This window comes from Neltuma alba, unplaced genomic scaffold, assembly GCF_004799145.2.
Source record: "Neltuma alba isolate B1F8T4 unplaced genomic scaffold, ASM479914v2 tig00012451_pilon, whole genome shotgun sequence".
In the NCBI taxonomy this organism is placed as follows: domain Eukaryota; kingdom Viridiplantae; phylum Streptophyta; class Magnoliopsida; order Fabales; family Fabaceae; genus Neltuma; species Neltuma alba.
Genome location: NW_021636930.1, coordinates 128376 through 148516, shown reverse-complemented (window position 1 = coordinate 148516; position 20141 = coordinate 128376). Strand labels below are relative to the sequence as shown.

The 20141-nt window shown below is 32.0% G+C and overlaps 1 protein-coding gene, 1 long non-coding RNA gene and 1 pseudogene across 3 annotated transcripts; all 3 read left to right on the top strand.

Annotated features, from left to right (window-relative positions):
* The first annotated feature begins 2674 nt into the window (after positions 1 to 2674).
* Positions 2675 to 7254, top strand: LOC114727152 (putative disease resistance protein RGA4). Of its 2 annotated transcripts, none has more exons than XM_028913875.1 (3): positions 2675 to 2996; positions 6177 to 6241; positions 7003 to 7254. In XM_028913875.1, the coding sequence occupies exons 1-2, from the start codon at positions 2694 to 2696 to the stop codon at positions 6225 to 6227; spliced, it is 354 nt and encodes a 117-aa protein (XP_028769708.1). In that variant the 5' UTR covers positions 2675 to 2693; the 3' UTR covers positions 6228 to 6241; positions 7003 to 7254. The 2 variants fall into 2 exon arrangements, 1 of the variants encoding a protein (XP_028769708.1); XR_003738561.1 differs by lacking the exon at positions 2675 to 2996 and adding an exon at positions 5866 to 5990 and having other exon boundaries at positions 6174 to 6241.
* A 7008-nt stretch (positions 7255 to 14262) lies between these two features.
* On the top strand, positions 14263 to 16222 carry LOC114727154 (uncharacterized; annotated as a pseudogene).
* Positions 16223 to 16230: 8 nt separating this feature from the next.
* LOC114727155 (uncharacterized) lies at positions 16231 to 16901 on the top strand. The gene is made up of 2 exons (XR_003738563.1): positions 16231 to 16294; positions 16689 to 16901. It is a non-coding gene; the product is annotated as an uncharacterized LOC114727155 (long non-coding RNA).
* Positions 16902 to 20141: the final 3240 nt, after the last annotated feature.

Here is a 20141-nt window from a genome sequence, read left to right as displayed (position 1 = left end):
TTATCGTATGAACTATTATTGTCCAACTAGTCCCCATAATTATATCCTACAACTAAGGTTTAGGAGTCTTAGGAGTTCTTTGTTGCTGATCCATATGGTGCCATTGACTACCTATATTGGCAGCATATATAACAAAAAGAACCTGGCTTGGGTCAATATGTGCATCTCTGAAAAGGCATTCATTTCTAAAACACAGGATGTAATATAAAACTAGACATATGAACTTGCCAAACGCCTTATCTACACGTGAGAGTGAATTATGTAGCCACGCATCTACAGAAATTGTTCGATCAGTATCAGACTTAAAGGATAAATGTGATCCAAACCATATAGCTCTAGACCATGGACAAAGTAGAAACAAGTGTTCTCTGGTTTCAACCGTTGGGCAGCCAACTAGACAATTGGGATCCATATTTATACGATGTCTAATCATGATATCTTTGACAGGTGTGGCATGGTACAAGGGCTTCCAAATGAACAAATTAAAGCAATAGGAGGGACGAGATGAAATTTATTGATTATCTCCTAGGAATTATCAGAAGCGAGATGAGTACTTACCAGAGTTTTGTACCCATTTGTCGCTGAGTATTTATCACTACAATTACCTGTCCATATTAATTCATCACGACATTGGAGCACTAAAAATGAGGTGTAAAGAATCTCTTCTACTGTGTTTCTATTGAAGGAGCTTGAGAAGTCTCACATTCCAACATCCTTGATCGTGTAGTAACAAGTCACCTACTGATGTTATTGTCAATGGGTGGACACACTGCAAAGGCCACCAAAGGCAGATGTAGAGGTTGATTTGTGAACCATTTCCCAATTTCCATCCTAGATTATCGAGGATTAACACTTTAACACTGCTAATATTTTTCCACATCTGGGATTCTATAGATCATATTCCTTCGTCTTTCTCAGAAATACATTTGGGTTTTATAAGTAAAGAAAATAAGGAGTCCTTGTCATGTGCAAACAAACACTAAATATGTTTTGCAAGTAAGGCTTTGACCTCTATCTTTCTATGCCAAGGCCACCCTGACACATACGAAAAGCTTCCTAAGTGACAATGAATTAAATGCATCTAACTTTGACGTGACAGAAAGTCAAACTAATAATGGTTAGTTTTCAGGTCTTTGCAAAACCCTTTTATATTCGATGCTGTATCATCTTAGCCTGTGAAAATGCAAAGATCAATTCCCAAGGGGAAAATTTCACTTAGTGCCCTTGAAGGCACTTAACACTTAATTTCCAACCACCCTCATAAGATTGTGAAACTTCATTCCACCCCCACCAAAAATAAATTAAATATTAAAGAGGAAAAACAATTATGCCCTTGTATTTTTTTTCCTTCAAAAAAAATCCACCCACCAGAGCTTAGATGGCCCGTCACCAGTCAAACCCCTAGCCACCTTATTTAAAAAATACTGGAGATGCGGCCACTAGTGTTCTGGTGGCTAACTGTTGAAACTCTGGTGGGTTGATCTTTTTTTGAAGAAAAAAAATAATGTAAGGGCATAATTGTCTCTCCACCTATAATATTTAATTTAATTTTGTCAAAAGGGATAGAATGAAGTTTCAAAATCTTATGGGACTATTGGTAATTAAGTTTCTTCTTCGGGGACTAAGTGGAATTTTCCCATTTATAAGTTGTGTTGATATTTATTTCGTTGGTGCTTTGTGTGCTTGAGTCTTGTGTGCTTGAGTCATCATGCTGTCACAATCAGATTTTTGATAATACTCTCTTCAATTCATAATATAAAAGATTAGTTAGAGAAAAAATTGTAATCCAAAATATAAGATGTTAAAATAATTAATGTAATTTTTTTTACTTTTAACCCTATTAAATATAGGGAAGAGAGGAAAGATAATTAATTTAACATTAAAAGTAACTTCAACATTTTTAGGAGTAAAATAAAAAAAAATTATTACTTCAAGCATGTTTAATAACTAAACTTTATTTTTTTTTATATGTGAAAAAAAGTTAACTAACTTGACTAGAGGGATTATGTATGCATATATTGGTATTATCAATTTGTTAGAAACGAGAGGTAAAATTGATAATGTTTGAAAGGATATATTTTCAAAAGATCGTGGGCCAAAAAAACAAAAAGTTCCCAAAAGGTACTGCTTAGTTACTGAATTCATGGTATCCATTGTCAGTGTTAGCGAAGAACAATGTCACTTCACAAATTGCTTTGTTGCATCGATTTAGTGTGTTTGTGTGTGTAACTGTGTGTTGAACAAGTAATGATAATTTTCAGGTTTGAATTTTTATTTATTAAAATATGGTAATAGTAGAACTTGAAAAGTCAGACATGCACAATAATTCTTGAAAGTATTATAACAGGGTCTCAAAAAAAATAATTATTAAAAAGTCATATTAATAAGTTAAATTATTTTTTACTTTAAAACTCATTAGTACAGGTTATTTAATTGCCATTAAGACTTTTTAATAATTATTTTTTTGACCTAATTGTAATTTTTTTCCATAATTCTTTGACATTCTCAAAAGATACTGTCATTCTGTCAAGTTTTGAAAATTGTGGCCTTCTTTTTCCCGAATAATAATAATAATAATAAAACATGGCCTTGTTTCTTCTATATGGATAAAGTGTCAGAACATAGTCTTCGCACTTTCTCATTTACAAGATCAGATCCTCAAACACCAGAGTCTCCCTTTGTGTCTTGGAAGGATGGCGGAACAAATCCCATATGGTGTGGCTACAAGTCTCATCAACACGTTGGCTTCAGCAGCCTTCAGAGAGATTGCTTCCATCTATGGGGTGGAGAGAGAGATTGATTGGCTGAAGGAAACTATTGAAGACATTAAAGCTGTGCTCGCTGATGCTGACCAGAAGCAGCACACTGAACAACTCATCCAGCGCTGGATAACCAAACTCAAACAAGTGCTTTATGAAGCAGATGACTTGCTTGATGAGATCCACGCTCAACATTTGCTGCGCATGAGGGACGGAAAAGGAAAGGGAAAGGGAAAGGTACGTGACTTCTTCTCATGCTCCAACCCGGTTGCTTTACGCCGCAAAATTACACGCAGCATTAGAAAGATTAGAGCACAATTTAACGATGTTGCTGAAACTATGTCAAAGTTGAATTTAGATCGAAGGGTTGTTGAAAAGAAGCGTGAAAATAGTAACTGGAGGGAAACTAGTTCCTTTGTGCTCCAAGAGGATGTGATTGGCAGGGAGAGAAACAAGAATGACATAATTGATTTGTTGCTGAATCCTAATAGCGATCAAAATGTTACCTTGGTTTCTATTGTCGGCATTGGGGGCCTGGGCAAAACTGCTCTTGCTCAGTTGGTGTTCAATGATGCCGACGTGCAACGTTTTTTCAACAAGCGAATGTGGGTGTGTGTTTCTGAAGACTTTGATGTGAAATTTCTTGTGAGAAAGATGGTAGAATCATTACTTGTCAAAAAAGTGGACGATCAACAATTACAGTTGCTTCAAAATAAACTTCAAGAGAATTTGAATGGCCAAAGATATTTGCTAGTCCTTGATGATGTGTGGAATGAGGATCCCGAAAAGTGGCTGCATTTGAAAAATTATTTGATGTGTGGTGCCCAAGGTAGTAAGATTTTAGTGACTACGCGCAATCAAGTAGTAAGCAATGTAATGGATGTAAAAACGCCATATTTTTTGGAAGGATTAAAAAATGACCAATCTTGGAGTTTGTTGAAAAGATTGGCATTTGACCAAGATAAAATGATGACCCAAAATCTCGAGTGTATTGGCCAAAAAATTGCAGAAAAATGTGCCGGTGTTCCACTGGGAATAAGAGTTATGGGAAGGTTGTTGCGATCAAAATCCTTGGAAAGTGATTGGGAAGCAATCTTGGAAGGTGACTTTTGGAAGACTCTTGTAAGTGAGAATTCAGTTATGCCAATTTTAAAGTTGAGTTATGACAATTTGCCAATTGAATTAAAACAGTGTTTTGCTTATTGTTTTTTATACCCAAAGGGTTGGAAATATGAAAAGGATGAATTGATTGATTTGTGGATGGCACAAGGCTTCCTTGAAAACAAAGATGAGAATAATCAATGTCATGAAGATGTTGGTGAAGAGTATGTTCGTGTTTTGTTGATGAAATCGTTTTTGCAAGACATTGAGATGGATGAATTAGGTGAAATAAAATATTTTAAAATGCATGATTTGATGCACGACTTGTCCCAATCAGTTGCTACCTCTGATTATTGCCTATATGTTGAGGGGAGAAAAAATCTTGCGAGGTGTCCTATCCATGCTTCTTTTGAAAAAAAACAACTCCCTTGGTTCATTGAAAATGCTGGATCCAAGTAGATTGAGAACTTTTCTTGAAATAAAGAGAAAAGGTGAAAGGAATCCATCCGATTTTTTTGAGTTCAAACGCTTACGTAGTCTGAATTTATCATTGCATGGTGGGATGAGAGATTTGCCTAAATCAATAGGTAAAATGAGCCATTTGAGGTATCTTAATCTCTCCTTTTGTTCTCAGTTGACTTGCTTGCCCGAAAGTATAAGCAGCTTAGTCCATTTGCAAGCATTGATATTGAATTGGTGTGGCCATCTTAAATTTTCTGTAGATATTATCACAAAGTTGATAAATTTGCGCCAACTTGATATAAAAGGTTGCAAGGCCTTTGAAGCTGGGATGCCCATCGGGTTAGACAGGATGACTACCATGCAAAGGTTGTCACATTTCATAGTCGGTAGTGATGATAAAGTGACAAAGAAGGCCAAATTGAATGAATTAAAAGAACTAAACCTTAGAGGTAAGTTAGTCATTGAGAAACTTGGTTCAGTGATGGATGTGGAGGAAGAGTCTGGGGATGTTAATTTGATAGCAAAGAAAAACCTCATTTCCTTGACCCTAAAATGGGGACACCATCCAGAGATGAAAAACAATGATGCTACAAGATTATTGAAAAATCTCCGCCCTCATCAAAATTTGAAGGCTTTGATAATAGAAAAGTACCCGGGAGGATGCCTTTCCCGATGGCTTTTGTCGTGTACAAATCTAGTTGAATTGAAGCTCTCCAGTATGAGAACTTGTCAATACTTGCCACCATTGGAAGGACTTGTTTCTCTCAAGACTCTTCACATCAAGTTCATGCATAAATTGGAGTACATATATTATAAGGGACGTTCCTCTTCAACTTACTTCTTCCCATCTTTGGATGAATTAAAAATTGAGTGCTGTGGAAGTTTGAGGGGGTGGCAAAGGGAGGATAATGTCCGAACTACAAGAGATAATGGGTGGCATCATTCACTACCTCCATTTTCACGTCTTTCATCTTTACAAATTGATGCATGCCCAAACTTAAGTTGTATGCCTACTTTTCCAAATCTCGTGTGGCATCTGGAAGTAATTGACTCTAGCACAAAGCCATTGGTAGACACATTAAATATGAGTACAATTGGGCCATCAACATCAGATGATATGACTCCATCTCTCTCCATGCTTAAGTCTCTTCACATTGAAGGGATAGACATGGAAGCATTACCAGAGGAATGGATGCAAAATCTCTCCTCTCTTAAACATCTTTCGATTGCCGATTTTTCAAGTGTAGAGAAACCATTTCATCATATGCGAAATCTATCTTCTGCACTTGAAGCATTCACTGTTGGCATCCTTGGTTCATGGTATGGTGATGAGGATTATAATGTACAATGCCAAGACCTTTGTTGCCTACATTCTCTCCAAAAAATCGAATTTACTTCTTGTCATGACCTCAAGGTTTTACCGGACTGGATTTGTGATCTCCCATCGCTTCGATTTATCCACATTCAGTTCTGTAAAAAGTTGGAGCCCTTTCCAGAAAGAATGTGTTGCCTCACTAATCTACAAACACTACGACTGGTTCAAGCTTCTCCACTTTTAAAGGAAAGATGCAAGAGAGAGAAAGGAGCAGAGTGGCCAAAAATTGCCCACATCCCACATGTACGGATCAATGGGCATCAAATCTAACTCCTCATTGCATACATCTAAAGGTATACTCATGAGTAACTATTATGTCGTTAAAACAAAAGCACCTTGTATGATATCTATAACTACTTTATTTAAAATAAATAAATACTACTCCACTTGTTTTCACCTTCATGAAAGAATTCGTTACTAGAATGTTTCCGAGTTGTTAAACTCCACTCCTCTTACTAATTAACGTTTCATTGCAGCTGACCTTTGTTTCCAAGAGAATAAGGCCTCACAGAGCATGCTCTGCTCACTGACTCTTTAAAACAAGGTACCTTGCTTGATGCTCACTATCGTATTCTCCAACTAAAACTGCTTATGTCCAGTTACAAGGATTATAAAACTTTGAAAACATTCAAATAGGCAATGTATTAATTGATAATTACTTGAATTTGCTCTGTTTACACGAAAATTAGATAACAATTGAAGGGTGCTCCAACCTACTCCAAATTTGACCCTTCATCCTCTACTTTAGTTAATTTCGATCTTTTTCTTACTCAGTGATCATGATTTCATGTTTTTTATTTAAATTCCACAGTTTTAGTCATATTTATTTGCAATAAAAGGAATTATGATGTTCTAATTATTTTACAACTTGGCGGATTTTCAATTTGAGATGATTTGAGGGCGTTTGGTTAGAAACCAAACTATAATTTTAGAAGTGTTTTTTTTTTTTGTATATAAAGTAAACATGTGAATTTCGTGAAAGTATCTTTTTAAAGTGCTTTTTTATTTAACCAAGCACCCCCAAACTAAGAGGAAAACTTGTTAGACACTTGAGTTTATTCATACCAGCACATATTTGATCCATTTTATGAAGGCAAGGCTTCTTAAATGGGTTGAATGTTGAAGAGGATTAAAAAACCAAACAAGCAGGAAAGGATTAAAATTTTTTAAGGCGTACCAAGAAAAAGATTAAAGTATTTTAACAGATATTTACTAAGCCTGTAGCTGTAATAATAGTTTGTTGTGTCCCTCATTATTATCATTTAACACTGATTAATTACTATCTCTTGAAAATTTAAATTCCAGGTCGAGATATGCAGGTTGATCTTGCGAGTTACGGCTACTCCATTGTAAGTAAGTTAATTTCTCATTGAGTTGAAATACGAAAAATTGGGTTACAAATTAGATCACCATGTCTTCTTATTCTTAGTTGATTTTAGTTTGTTGCTCAATTTCAAAATTGGATGGATGTGATAAGGAAACTACATTCCTACTCTGAATTTGAATTCAGTTGCAATGAATTATATCGCTGGCTGTTCAAGTTTGAAAGCCTAGATATTTTGAGCTCCAAACGGGGGAAAAAACATCTCATATTTATTGAGTTCGTCTACAGTTTCAATGTGTCTGATTAGAATATCCTTTTGTTTTGCTTTTTCCATTTATCCCTTTGTTGATAGTTGAGTCGCTGGTCTCAGATGAATGAAAGGTTCATTGGGCTCAACAAATTATGCAGATTTATGTGCAGCAAAGCCATTGCAGCAGATATAAATTCTGATAGATCTTTTTCTCAAATTGCAGAGAACCAGCAATTTGCCTTCGGAAGATTGAAGCCAAATGAGAATAAACTGCGGGTCTCACCCTCTTGATCTTTTCCATAATCTTCATTTAGTTATTGAACTATAATATACGTACATGCTTCCCATAAAAGCCTAATTTACGCATGAGGCTAATCTACGTCCATGTTTAGATGATATATTTGTCTTTTCTTAATTTGCATTATTCCTAAGAATATTGTAATGATTTTTGATGCAGTGGAATTCCTTAGAATTGGTCCTGTGGTTTTTTACCCTGGATGTTAGTGGGTTTTCCACGTTAAATCTAGTGTCATTTGTACTTTGTTTTATACAGTAATAGAATAGAGATAAATAAGCATTTTTTTTTTTAACTTTGACATTTAACAAACCAAAGACTCTGAATTTGAGCTGTATAACCTACATTGCAAACTATTAGTAAAAGAGTAGCTTGCAGAAAATTTTAATGACACATCAACACATTTGGATTAATAAATAATATAATGTTATACAGGATTATTTTCAGGAGATTAGCAATTGTTATAATTAATTAATTTACCTAACTTTTTTTTATCAATCCAAATTAGCTCAAAATAGCTCCTATATTTTGGGGGGGGGGGGAGGAACAGAGGGTACTTTCTTTTTATCCCCTGCCTTATCTAGAACAAGAGTATCAATTTGCAAAGTTGTACTCTAAGAAAACTTGTTATACTCCTCTCTGGTCCTAATATGATACTTTTTTTTTTTTAAATCACTCTAATCATCTTTTTTAATTCTCTCCTTCCTTCGTACTTAATTATTGCTAAAAAAATATCAGTAGGGTTAATTTAGAAAAAAAAATTGATAAACATATGAAATAAATCTTATATATAAGGCTAATATTAACTCTCTAATTGGGTCCTACGTTAAAAACCGGATGAGTATTATATTGTCTCGTTGGTTTTACATGAGCATATGTCTCTTTTCACTCTAACTGTATATCATCAATGTTACTAGCTAGATCACGATTATTATTGACACATAAACTGAAGTATATATGCATATTAACTTTATAGTTACTTTGACAGAATATTGGGTCCTAATAATGTCAATACACTTGTAAAATAAGTCATGATCATTTGCCAGCAAGTTCTTACTACATTTTCAACATGATTAATAATCATAATTAACATGAATTACTCCAAACAACTGTATTCTATACTAATAGAATGCATGATTTGACATTATTTTGCTTAATTAGGTGAATGAACAAGTTGTCGTATAGATCTATTTATTTATTTATTAACCTATAGTTATGTGCCCTTTCATTAATGATAAGATTATATATATTGACCCAATACCTAAATAATTGGATAGATTTTTGTTTTTTGATTCAGGGTTGACTTGGTAAACACCAATTGGAGTTTATTTTGGTAAAGAAGAAACCTATATGATTTTATCTTATGTATAGGACGGCAAATTTGGATTCATTTTCTTTCAAACATTTATTAGCTAACTCTTCGTTGGAATTTTACAGTAAACTTAAGCAGTTCGAGAACATAAGAACCAATTTTATGGGGATTGATGTCCCTAATTACGACTCTTTACAAAGTTCTACAAATAATTAAAGAATATTCCACTAAATTAAGAAAAATATTAAATTACACTGACTCTCTGTTAAAATACAACAATTTTGTAACTTTATCTCTATTTAATATACATCCTTTCAAAAAAAAAAACTCATCTATTCTTATTTATAAGGTAGAGAAAGAATTTTTTTTAGTCCTATTTATAGCTCATCTCATTAAATTTTTAATATAAATGTATTATTTTGTCCTTCATTATTTATTATAGTGTAAATAATTTTTTTAAAGGTGTATATATTAAATCAAAACAAAGTTGAAAAATTGCTATATTTTAAAGAAGAATTAATATAATTAAGGTTCCGTGATTTGTATGAAATACTATCTCAGCTGGTCCTAATTATAAGACCTTGTTTGTAGTCTATAAACAGGATCTTATAATTAGAACCGGAGGTAATATATTGGAAGTGGCTCATAAATAGGACAAAAAAAGTAACTATCTATACTATAATAAATAAAAGGTAAAATAGTATATTCATGCTAAAAACTTAACAATATGACTTATAAATAGGACCCAATAAAATCTTGTCTTTTTGTTTTATAAATAAGACTAAAGGAGTATGTTTTGTGTGTCCTAATAAATAATTAACATCCCATGGCTCTCTTCTTGTAAAAATTTAATGGAAGGACTGAAAGAAATAAAAATGTTTTAGATATCAATTAGCCTAAAATATTTTCTGGGATTGTAAATAAAAAAATGGCTTTTATAATTAAGGATGAAAGGATTATCACTTTTTCCCATCTCTAACTCGATACACATTTAGTTTACATGAAAAGTGAAGTCCACATACATAAGACTCTGTTGGAAAATAATAAATGTACTAATCATTGCTGGCCAAAAAAAAATATAATAATCATTGAATATTATCTGCCTATATCTAAAATTTGATATGTTTAATACGAAATTCTAAATGAGATTGATATAGATGTGCTGCAAAAAATGCGCAAAGTTTAAGTAAATTCTATGTATTTGATTTTCTTTTTCTTTGCTTTAAGGACGTCAAATAAGATTTGTGGCAAAAAAAAAAAAAAGGACATCAAATAAAAGTAGAACGAGGTAATTCTTTCTCATCAAAAATTGGAAATCATTTTTTAAACAATTTTCCGTATAAACCATGAAGCAAAAGTAAAGAATTATTTATAAATCAGGTATGCATAATAAAGCTTGTTATATATTTGATATATAATTAGGCTGGCAGCAAAAAAAAAAAAGATATATAATTACATAAAATTATGTGTGTTAATAATTAAACGGACCCAATAAATTAATTAAAATACGAGACTCTACATAATTGTGTATTAAATTAGACAAGACAAAACTATAATGATTGTGTATTCCATAAAATCACAATCATTGTCACGCCATACGCATCCTGTCTATTGCGTGGACTTTGGTAAAAATTATTATTCCAAAAATTGATTCTTTCTTTTCCGTTTAAAATTAGGAAAATAAAATTAGAGGAATAATTGTGAGTCCATGTTTGGATCTGTGGTCAAAATCGCCCACATGTGGCAATTTAATCCGATTATGGGCGGTTCTACCCTTTGGATCACCAAACGCAGCCTTTCTAAACAGTCACGCGTTCCTTACCCCCCAAATGACAAATATTCTTGCCCCTGGGACTCAACCACTATGCAAAATCCAAACGACGTCGCTTTCATGGTCATGCATATTCACGATTCTGATTCGTTGTTTTACGCTACTTTATGGCGCGTGTAGTCACTGTTGCCGTCTTTGCTATTTTCGAACTCCATCCCTCCCCCATGTGGCCGAATACACAGCCTCATCCTGTCGCTTGGGGGTTCGTCTGGAATAACGCCCTCATAGTTCTCTTAATTACAGATTTACACCTCGTCTCGTATGTCTTGTTTGGATGCTCCCTTTTTTATTCCAAAAACTTTTTTTTACTCTTTTTAGTCTTAAATATAAAAGATGAATAACTAATTTATAAATATTAAATATTTTAATTTTATAAAAAATTTTGAATTTAACCCTTAATTATAAAAGTTATATTTTTAGTTATTTAATCATAAAATCCTTTAAAAAATGATGATATTGAGATTTTAAACATTGATAAAACATTCTTAAGTACTAATATATCAAGTTTAATTTTTTAAAAAATCATAATTACTACATAAAATTATCATTTTAGACTCATTATTTTGGGGTTAAATTATCAAAAATATATTTTTTAAAAATTTAGGAATTGAAGTGAAGCTTTATATAAAATTAAAGAAATAAAAATATGCTTTAGTTAATACGAAAACAACAAGAAGTTTAAACTTATTAGGTGATATTGGCTACATGAGTCGCACAATATCATTATACTTTATCAATACCAAATCCTTAAATAGGTTGTTAGCTAAAAAGTTTTGTTTGATAAACTCATCAACCGCTCTCTTTGATCTTCATCTACTTTTATTTGGAGGATTTCAAACTATACAATTTACTCTCCTTATCAGTGTCTATACTGTGTAACCAATCTCAGACCAGAATAAAGGAGAAGAATTATGTTAGTTTCTTGGCAGCCAACAAAAAACTTAACAAATATGTTGGGTTTTTTAAATATCGCTTTTAATCATTTCATCACCCCATTACTTTTTTTTTTAATATGTGTGATTAATGGAGATGATAAGTTAGGAAAAAATTTATAAATTTAAGAGAAAAATATATTAAAATTTTATATTTATTATTAAAATAAACTTGTCAACGAAATCCTGCATTTAAATCTCAATGTAGTTTTTTCATCTCACAGCATTTAAACCCTTAACCTACCTTATTTTAAGGAAAGCAAGCGATTCATGAGCATTCTAATATAATGTTAAATTTTATATATATCATATATAAAATACCTCTAAAAATATACTATGTATTATGATGCATTTGGAAATTAGTAAAGAAAAAAAATGAAGTTACATTATACATTGGCATTATTTTATTTTATTTTTTTTGTAAATGCATAAATGTAAATGAATTAATTCTCCGTTCACACTCGTCATGTGTTGCCATTTTCTAATATAATATATACATTTTTTCTTCTCTCAAAGGTAGAAGATATGAATTGATCAAGATTTATATGTTGATAAAACATAATATAATGGTATATTAATAACGACGATGAAATTGCTTATAAACTCAATCAATAACTTACTGATAATACAATATCATTGCGTATATTAATTTATTTTGCCTATCATAATTTTTACATACTAAAAGCCATGTAACAATTGTTAATACTCCTTCGGTCCTTAATATAGGACACAATTCTTGAATTGGTTTTAGTCCTAAATATAAAACCCATTTCTCATATTTATCAATTTTCTCTAAATTACCCCTATGGATACTCCCTCAACCATAATCAAGTAGAAGAGGGGGATGGGATATTAAGAAAGATGATTATGGTGTTTTAGGAAAAATGTGTCACTTTTCTTATAATTAACTAACTTACCTAACTTCCTTAATCTAATCAAATTAGTTAAATGAGTCTTATATTAAGGATCGGAGGAGTAGAATATTTAGCCTTACATGAGCAGTCTTGCTCCTTATAAGTAGAAGAACACAAGTTTGAATATTAAAAAGTGTATTCATTTGGTCTTAAATATAAAAACTTTATACATACTAGTATAAGGATTTTATATTTAGAACCGGAGGAGTATTTATTAGGAAGATTTTAATTTTAACACTTGTAACTTAACAAAGCTTAGTCTCAAATCCAAAATAATTTGGGAATATTCTGAATTATATATATATTAAAAAAAAAGAATACTTAGCTTACGGAAACATAAGTTGAACTTCCAAATATTTGTTCGACCTCTTAAATCATATTGAAGTTAGAATAAATATTTTCCCTACTAAAAAAATTATTTTATTTTTCAATGTATGGAATTAATGTGTCTTGATCTTGACATGACTGTCCTTATATCATGACTGTCCTTATATCATCATGTCATCATAAGTGTAAAGTTTTTAAGAAAATGATTATATTATCCATATTTAATATGAATAATATAAAATGGAAGCACGTCGGTCAAAAGTATATACTAAATGTTTCTACCATTTTTAGAGATTTGAAAAAACCAACTTAAAAGTTTGAGGTAAAAACCCTCCATAAGAACCTGTCAAACAAAAATTACCGGATATTAACTAAAACTGTCGTGTCTGATTGTGACTTGGTTTCAATTTTCAAATTCCAGAAACAGTTTGTCAAAAACATGTTTCAAAACAACTTCTGAAACAAAACTTCATCCCCCCCCCCCCCAATATTTTAAAAATAAAAGATATGTATTTATTTAATTTGTTTCTTAATACTCGGTTTATTTCCATCTTTTGCCAAAGATTTGTTTCCATTTAAATAATGACTAGTACTAATAAGATATAAGAATAAATAATAAGAAAATTATTATTAATTATTACAGTAACATGATTAATCAATTAAATCAGTCAACAAAATTACTCACAACAATACCTTCTTTGTATTTTTTTAAAAAGATTAAAATTATTTTAAAAAATCAGTAAAAGGGTATTTTTATCATTTAACTTTATATGAAATTTGAATTTGATCTTTAATTTTATAAAATATATTTTCAGTCATTCAATCTTACAAAGTTAGTTTTAGTAATAGCAAATGTTAATATGATAAGCTGTAATGTTGACAGTATATTTTCAAACACTCAAACATAGAATTTGATTTTAAAAAATAAAAATGATTAGATCAGAAAAACTATAATTTTATAATTCTTTGACTCAACATTTTTAATTTTGTTTAATGAAATTAGATGTATTAGGGTTAAATGACAAAAATTACATTTTTGCACTAAAATAATGCATAAATATATTTTATCAATTACTAATATATAAATATATTCATATACAATCATCCCTCTAAAATTTATAAAAAGTGCAATATCCATATTAAATAATAATTATATTGATTAAAAATTATTAGTATATGAATTATTGTAAAATTCTGTGTAATGCAAAATACCATATATAGCCAGTAAAATATAAGTCAGATTGTATTCAGAAATAGAAACGAAGCCAAACAGGGCATTAGGATTCCAATCAAGCATATGAGTTCAAATGGTAGAAGATTGCAAAATCCAATGACCCCACAGGCCACCAATAATTGATCATTCTCCTAATCCTCCCTGTATTCAAGCTGGCACCATTGTCTCCCTTTTCTTCCTCCTCCTTCACATCTCTCTCTGCTCTTCATCCTTCCTTCTCTTCCTTCTTTTAGATCCTAAAACCTCCCATAAGTACCCATTTTTCTCAGCTCTCTACTTCCAAATTCCCAATTCCAATGCTTTGACAAGCTTTAAGCTTCAAAAAATGGCTCTTTTCTCTACCAGTCGTTTTCTTCCTCTTCTTCTTCTACTTTCAATATGCCTCTCATTCTTTCTCACATTCGCAGCAGCTTCGAGCTCTGCTAAGTCTATCTATGAAGTTCTTCGCAAACATGGACTCCCATGGGTCTGCTTCCGAAGGGTGTGAAGGAATTCGACATTGACAAGGAAGGTCGATTCTGGGTGCATCTGGATCAAGCTTGCAATGCCAAATTCGAGAGCGAATTGCATTTCGAACAAAACGTTACGGGGACTTTGAGTTATGGACAGATGGGAGCGTTGTCTGGGATAACGGCGCAGGAGCTATTTCTTTGGTTTCCGGTGAAGGGTATTCGCGTGGACATACCGAGTTCTGGGTTAATTTATTTTGATGTTGGCGTTGTTCGTAAGCAATTCTCTTTGTCCCTGTTCGAGACGCCGCCGGATTGTTTAGCGGCTCCGTCTGGAGAGGCAGATGATTTCCCAGAAGGGGTGATCATGGCGGAATCTGTTTCCAAGGTTTGATTAATCTGATTCTTTCATTTTCTTTGTCTTATGTTTGATTTTTGATTGATTTAGTGTATATGTCGATGCGAACCTCATGGAGCTACGCAGGTATTGAATCGAATATATATATTGAGCAAACACTGTGCATCAACTTGTATTTGCAGCGATATATATATCCTGTCATGGTGATAGTGTTTGAATTGTCTCTAGTGTCCGGTATAAAGCGGTTCTTAATCGTGGAGGAAGAACCAAGGGCTAGATTAGCCAAATTCAGCAGTTATTTTTTTTTGGGTTTGGTGGAGGGTCATGTTCTCAACCATTCCTTCATGTGATCTTTTCCTTTTCTTTTGGTGGTTAAGTAGAGTCACTTGAAAACACTGAATAATTGGTTAGGGATGCTTTTGTTTTATCTTTGTCCTCTTATATTGTCATGCAACAAGGGAAAGTTACTTTCTGACTTTACAAACGGAAGAAAGGGCTTTCCACTAGTATGCAGCTACCTAACTGCCTCATGTATTTATAGCGTTTTTCTCAGGTGATCATAATGTTGGGGTCAAGTACGAGTAAGGAGTGATAAAAAAGCCTTTGCGGGGGATAGAATTAGATAGGGTAAAGAGGTGTATGGGTCAAAAGAACTCATAAATTTTATGCCTTAAGGTTAGGGGTCACATTTTTTTTTTTTAGGCCTGAAAGGGTCACAAATTGATATCAAGCTCATGTAGATATTTCCTCTCAAAGTTCAATGGAGACAAAGATATTCCGGATCTTTCTACTATATGAGGTTCTCTCAAGTGCTAACACTAGGAGTGTCTCCCTCCTCTTTCTTCTGTATCAGGAATGATATTCCTTAGTTGGGATGATGACCTCTGGTGTTTTATGTAATTTAATAGTTTCATACAAATGATACAATTTCTGAATACCATATCATGCTGTTTGAATTACTTATTACCATGGAAGCAATTGAGTGGAAGATTTATCCTGCAATATATTTCATATGCAGAGTCACTCAGGAAAGCTTCGGTATCAGCTTAATCAGGAAAATTTTGGGAGATATGTGCTGTAGATGATGCAAGAGGAGGTGAATTAAGATGTGTTGTAGTTGGATCATCATGGTTTCTCCAATCATATAGCATATATCTTTGGAGAGCATAAATTAACAGGCGCAGTGTGCTACTTGTTTGTCTTTTCTTTCCTCATATAGTGCAGAGTTAGTGTAGTTATGACAGCCCCTGCATTTCAGTGATTTGTTGAGAAGATACTCGAAAAAGTGCAGCAACATAAAAATTTTGCAGATTCGAGCTTCTTCTAAAGTCGATAAAGCTAGGCCTGAGCATTTGGTTGTGAGGAATTCAGGTAATAAGTCTGAAAAGATTTTTGTTCTATGTTTAGTTCTTTTTTTTTTTTTGGTTGATAATATAGATATATTTTGAGATGATGAATTGACTGATCACGTACTTTAAAATAGACAGAATATGATGCACATTTGTTATGAAGATTTATGAATAAAATTGTATATTCCTTCTCCAAGTATAGAATTCATTGATACAATATACTTCATATGTTGCCAACCTATATCAAAATTTTAGGGGTCATTTATTTATTAATGCCATTTCTGAACTACAGTTTGAGGTTTGAGAAGCTTCGTAGGATTCAAATATTGAAATTCGGTGACTTTAATACAATCTGATGTCTGATTAGGGAGAGCCAATTTCTTCAAGGAACTTATGTTTCAACTTCTTGTGCTCAGGTACATTCGCGGTGGACATAATTCAAGGCAGAGGGCTTGAGTAATTTTGGTCTTGTGTATATTCTGATATGGGTTTCTCTGTATATGGATACTTTTTTCTGAGAAACAAATAAAATTTTATATTCTGGAATCTTCATTTCTATCTTTCTTTCAGTATTGCTGCAATAATTCAAGACTACTGTTTTGCTGATGGAATTTACTAACTGGTATCTTCATTATGCTTGCTTTTCTTGGTCTGAAAATGCTCGGATGCATGCAAGATCTTCATAATTGCATGCTTTTTCTTCTTCACATCAAAAAATCCCCTGCTTGTAATCTGAGTGGTATTGACTGTTCCTTAAAGTTGATCATGCATGTGGGGACTCCACTTTTCATCTGCATCTATTACCATAGAAGAAAACCCGAAACTTTCTACTCCTCTGATACTTAATATAAGACCTAATTAACTTATTTGGATAGATTAAGGATGTTAGTTAAATTAGTTAATAGGGTATATTTTTTCTAAAACATTTTAATCATCTTTCTTAATTCTCTTCCTCTCTCTTCTACTTGATTGTTGTTGGAAAAATATTAATAGGGTTAATTTGGAAAAAATATTAATAAATATATGAAATATGTCTTACATATAGGATTAATATCAACTCTCAAATTAAGTCTTATATTAAGGACCGGAGGAGTATTTATAATGCATGGTGATGTTGAAAAAGGGAGAATGACATTTGGATCCCTTATAAGGCAATTTATTACTTTTATTACCTTTTTTTTTTATAAAAATAAGTTAATATAGTATGTAATAGTTGTCAATCTTAAAAGGATCTTATGTCCAGGAAACTAAAGTGTCAATAAATATTTTACAGGGAATCCAAATGTCAATTTGCCTTTAAAAATATACTATAATGAATAAATGAAGGAATAATAATAGATGATATTGGTTTTATATAGTATATTGATTATTTCTTTAATCTGTTTATCTCACCCAAAGAAGGAAAAATTTACAGCTTTCTCTTGGCATTGGAGTTGGTCATGTCTTGCATATTGTCCTGTTAAAACCATCCTCTTGTCTCAGAGAATTTTACTCATCACGTTGCATGCACAGCTGAAGTGAGTGTCTAGTGCTTGTTAAAATAGCTTATGCTACTTTGTCTGTTGTATTGCTGCCTTCCAATTTATTAGTCTTATCTCATCTCATCTGATTAAATGTTCTACTTAAATTGCGATTTCCACTAATAAAAAATAGAAAAGCCGGGTTGCGTTAAGGGCCCCATTTGGTATAAAATAGGAATTGAAATGGGAATCCGAATAAGAAAGCTGTCTGCAAGAAGGCAACTTTTTCTCATTCTTCATATCATTCATTCATATACTATACATACCCTAAAAAAAATCAGAACATGCCAACAAGAGTTAATTTAGTCGGTAATAAGTCAGTTCATAATTTACAAAGTTGTGGTTTGAATTCTATTTCTGATGTGAGGACTTTATTTTTAAGTGATTTTTAAACACTCTTTAGGTTTGGAGGTATGCTCTAGCCTTGGAAAAATCTTCGGAATTCAACTCACCTAATTTTTTGTTTAAAAAAACAAGATAAAAGATCAAAACACTCTTCCAAAGAAAATCTTGAATTATATTAAATGAGTATTCGTTTGAAGTAACGATAATTACAACTACCTCATAAAGTCATTGGTATTGTAGAAAATTTTTCCAAACTCAACAAAGAAAGAAAAGCAAGAAAAACAAAAATGAGAAGTAAACGTACATCTTTTACTACAAATACAATATTTTGATGGATGTTCAAACACAAACAGAAGGAACATTCTTTTACTAGATTTGGAAATATTGGATGTAGGCATCTTGTAACCAAAATGGGAAGGAAGAAAGCTTAAGAGACAAGAAAGATGTTGTAGTGGGAATTAGGAACAAAGTGGACTGGAGGTGGGCTATAGTCAGGATTAAATGTAGAGTTAATTGGGGACAGGCGTGTGGAAGATATTTTATGTTAAAACGTTTGCGCATTTATTACAGCAAGAATGAAGGAACCAACCAAGGTAAACAGGGCCAATGACTTCCAATTCCTTGCTTTCACAAAATTAACAGTATAGTATTTTCTTTATTGAAGAATTGCAATAAAATTACCAAAAAAAATAATTACTAAAATTTTTTAATGGCAACTGAATAACTTATGATAACAAGTTTTAAGATAAGAAATGAAAACTTCTCATTTGTTATTAGAACTTTTTATAGTTTTTTTTTTGAAATTTTATTGCAATTATCTCTTTCTTTTTTTATCCTATTTATATAACATTTCTAATATTTTTTATTAGAATTAAGAAAGATGTTAAAAATCTTATTAACTTTGTATTAAAATTTATTAATTTTCTAGCCTTATTCCCACCTAATATGAGGGAATGGGTGAGAATTGAGAAGTCTTAGAGTAAATCTTAAAATAATAAATTAGGGATGAAACAGCACATTCACATAATAAATTTAATGACATGACTTATATTAAGAATGAAAAATACCTTCTCTTTATTCTATAAATAAGCTCGAAGGGGTAGCTAAAAAGAAATTAACCAAAAATAGTGCAATTATAAAATATGAGCTTTTTATAATCATATTCTCTTGTGTACTAGTATTTTTGTAGTATTGAATACATGGCCATTAGAGTGAATTTATTTTTGGCGGATTGATCAAAGTTAGGTGTGTGGTTAGTGGGAGTTGGTTGATGAACTCAATCTTATCCTGTAGATGTGCTAAATGGGGTGCTTATTTTCGTTTTTGTTTTTTGGTTTTTTTTTTTTGGGGAAAACCAAACTTTATATGGTTAAAGTAGCCAGTTTCTAATTCTATATATGAAATACAAATTACTAAATTATGTAAATAAAAAAATTGGTTAAAGTTGATTAAGGGTAATCAACAGGTAAAAAAAAATGCATACTATCTTTTAAAAATACCTTTATTTAGAGAGAGAGAGGCTGAAAGAGAGAATAAACGGGGGAAAAATATATGGGTGAAAGAAAATTAATGCAGAAATATAGTAACATGTGATTAACAGGGCAAAAAATGAAAAAAGTTAAAGTTTAAAACATCCATTAAATGTATTTCATAAATATGATCATGCTTATCTCAAAAACTAACTCTTAAATGTATTTCATAAATATGATCATGCTTATCTCAAAAACTAACTCTTATATACAAGACTAGAGAGAAAGCCACTATCATCAATGGTTCAAAGAGAAAAAATTATGATCAGAAAATAAAAAGGATCATTCATTGGAAATAACACGTAGGAGGAAAGTGAATAAGCCATAAGTTTGACATATGCCTCAAAGATGAAGTTGCTGCAATATTCTGAAAGCTCAAGAGGATCATGTCTATCTCTTGAACTTGATAAAGGCGTTTCAAACCAGTGAGGAGCCAATCAATTAGGCCAGAATTTGCAGAAGAGGAATGAACAGA

What these genes read in the sequence shown, in the direction of transcription:
- LOC114727152 (XM_028913875.1), top strand. Translation starts at nt 2,694, where the DNA reads ATGGCGGAACAAATCCCATATGGTGTGGCTACAAGTCTCATCAACACG. An exon ending in AAGGAAAGGGAAAGGGAAAG is followed by an intron (nt 2,997 to 6,176) that starts GTACGTGACTTC and finishes TCATTGCAGCTG; the next exon opens with ACCTTTGTTTCCAAGAGAAT.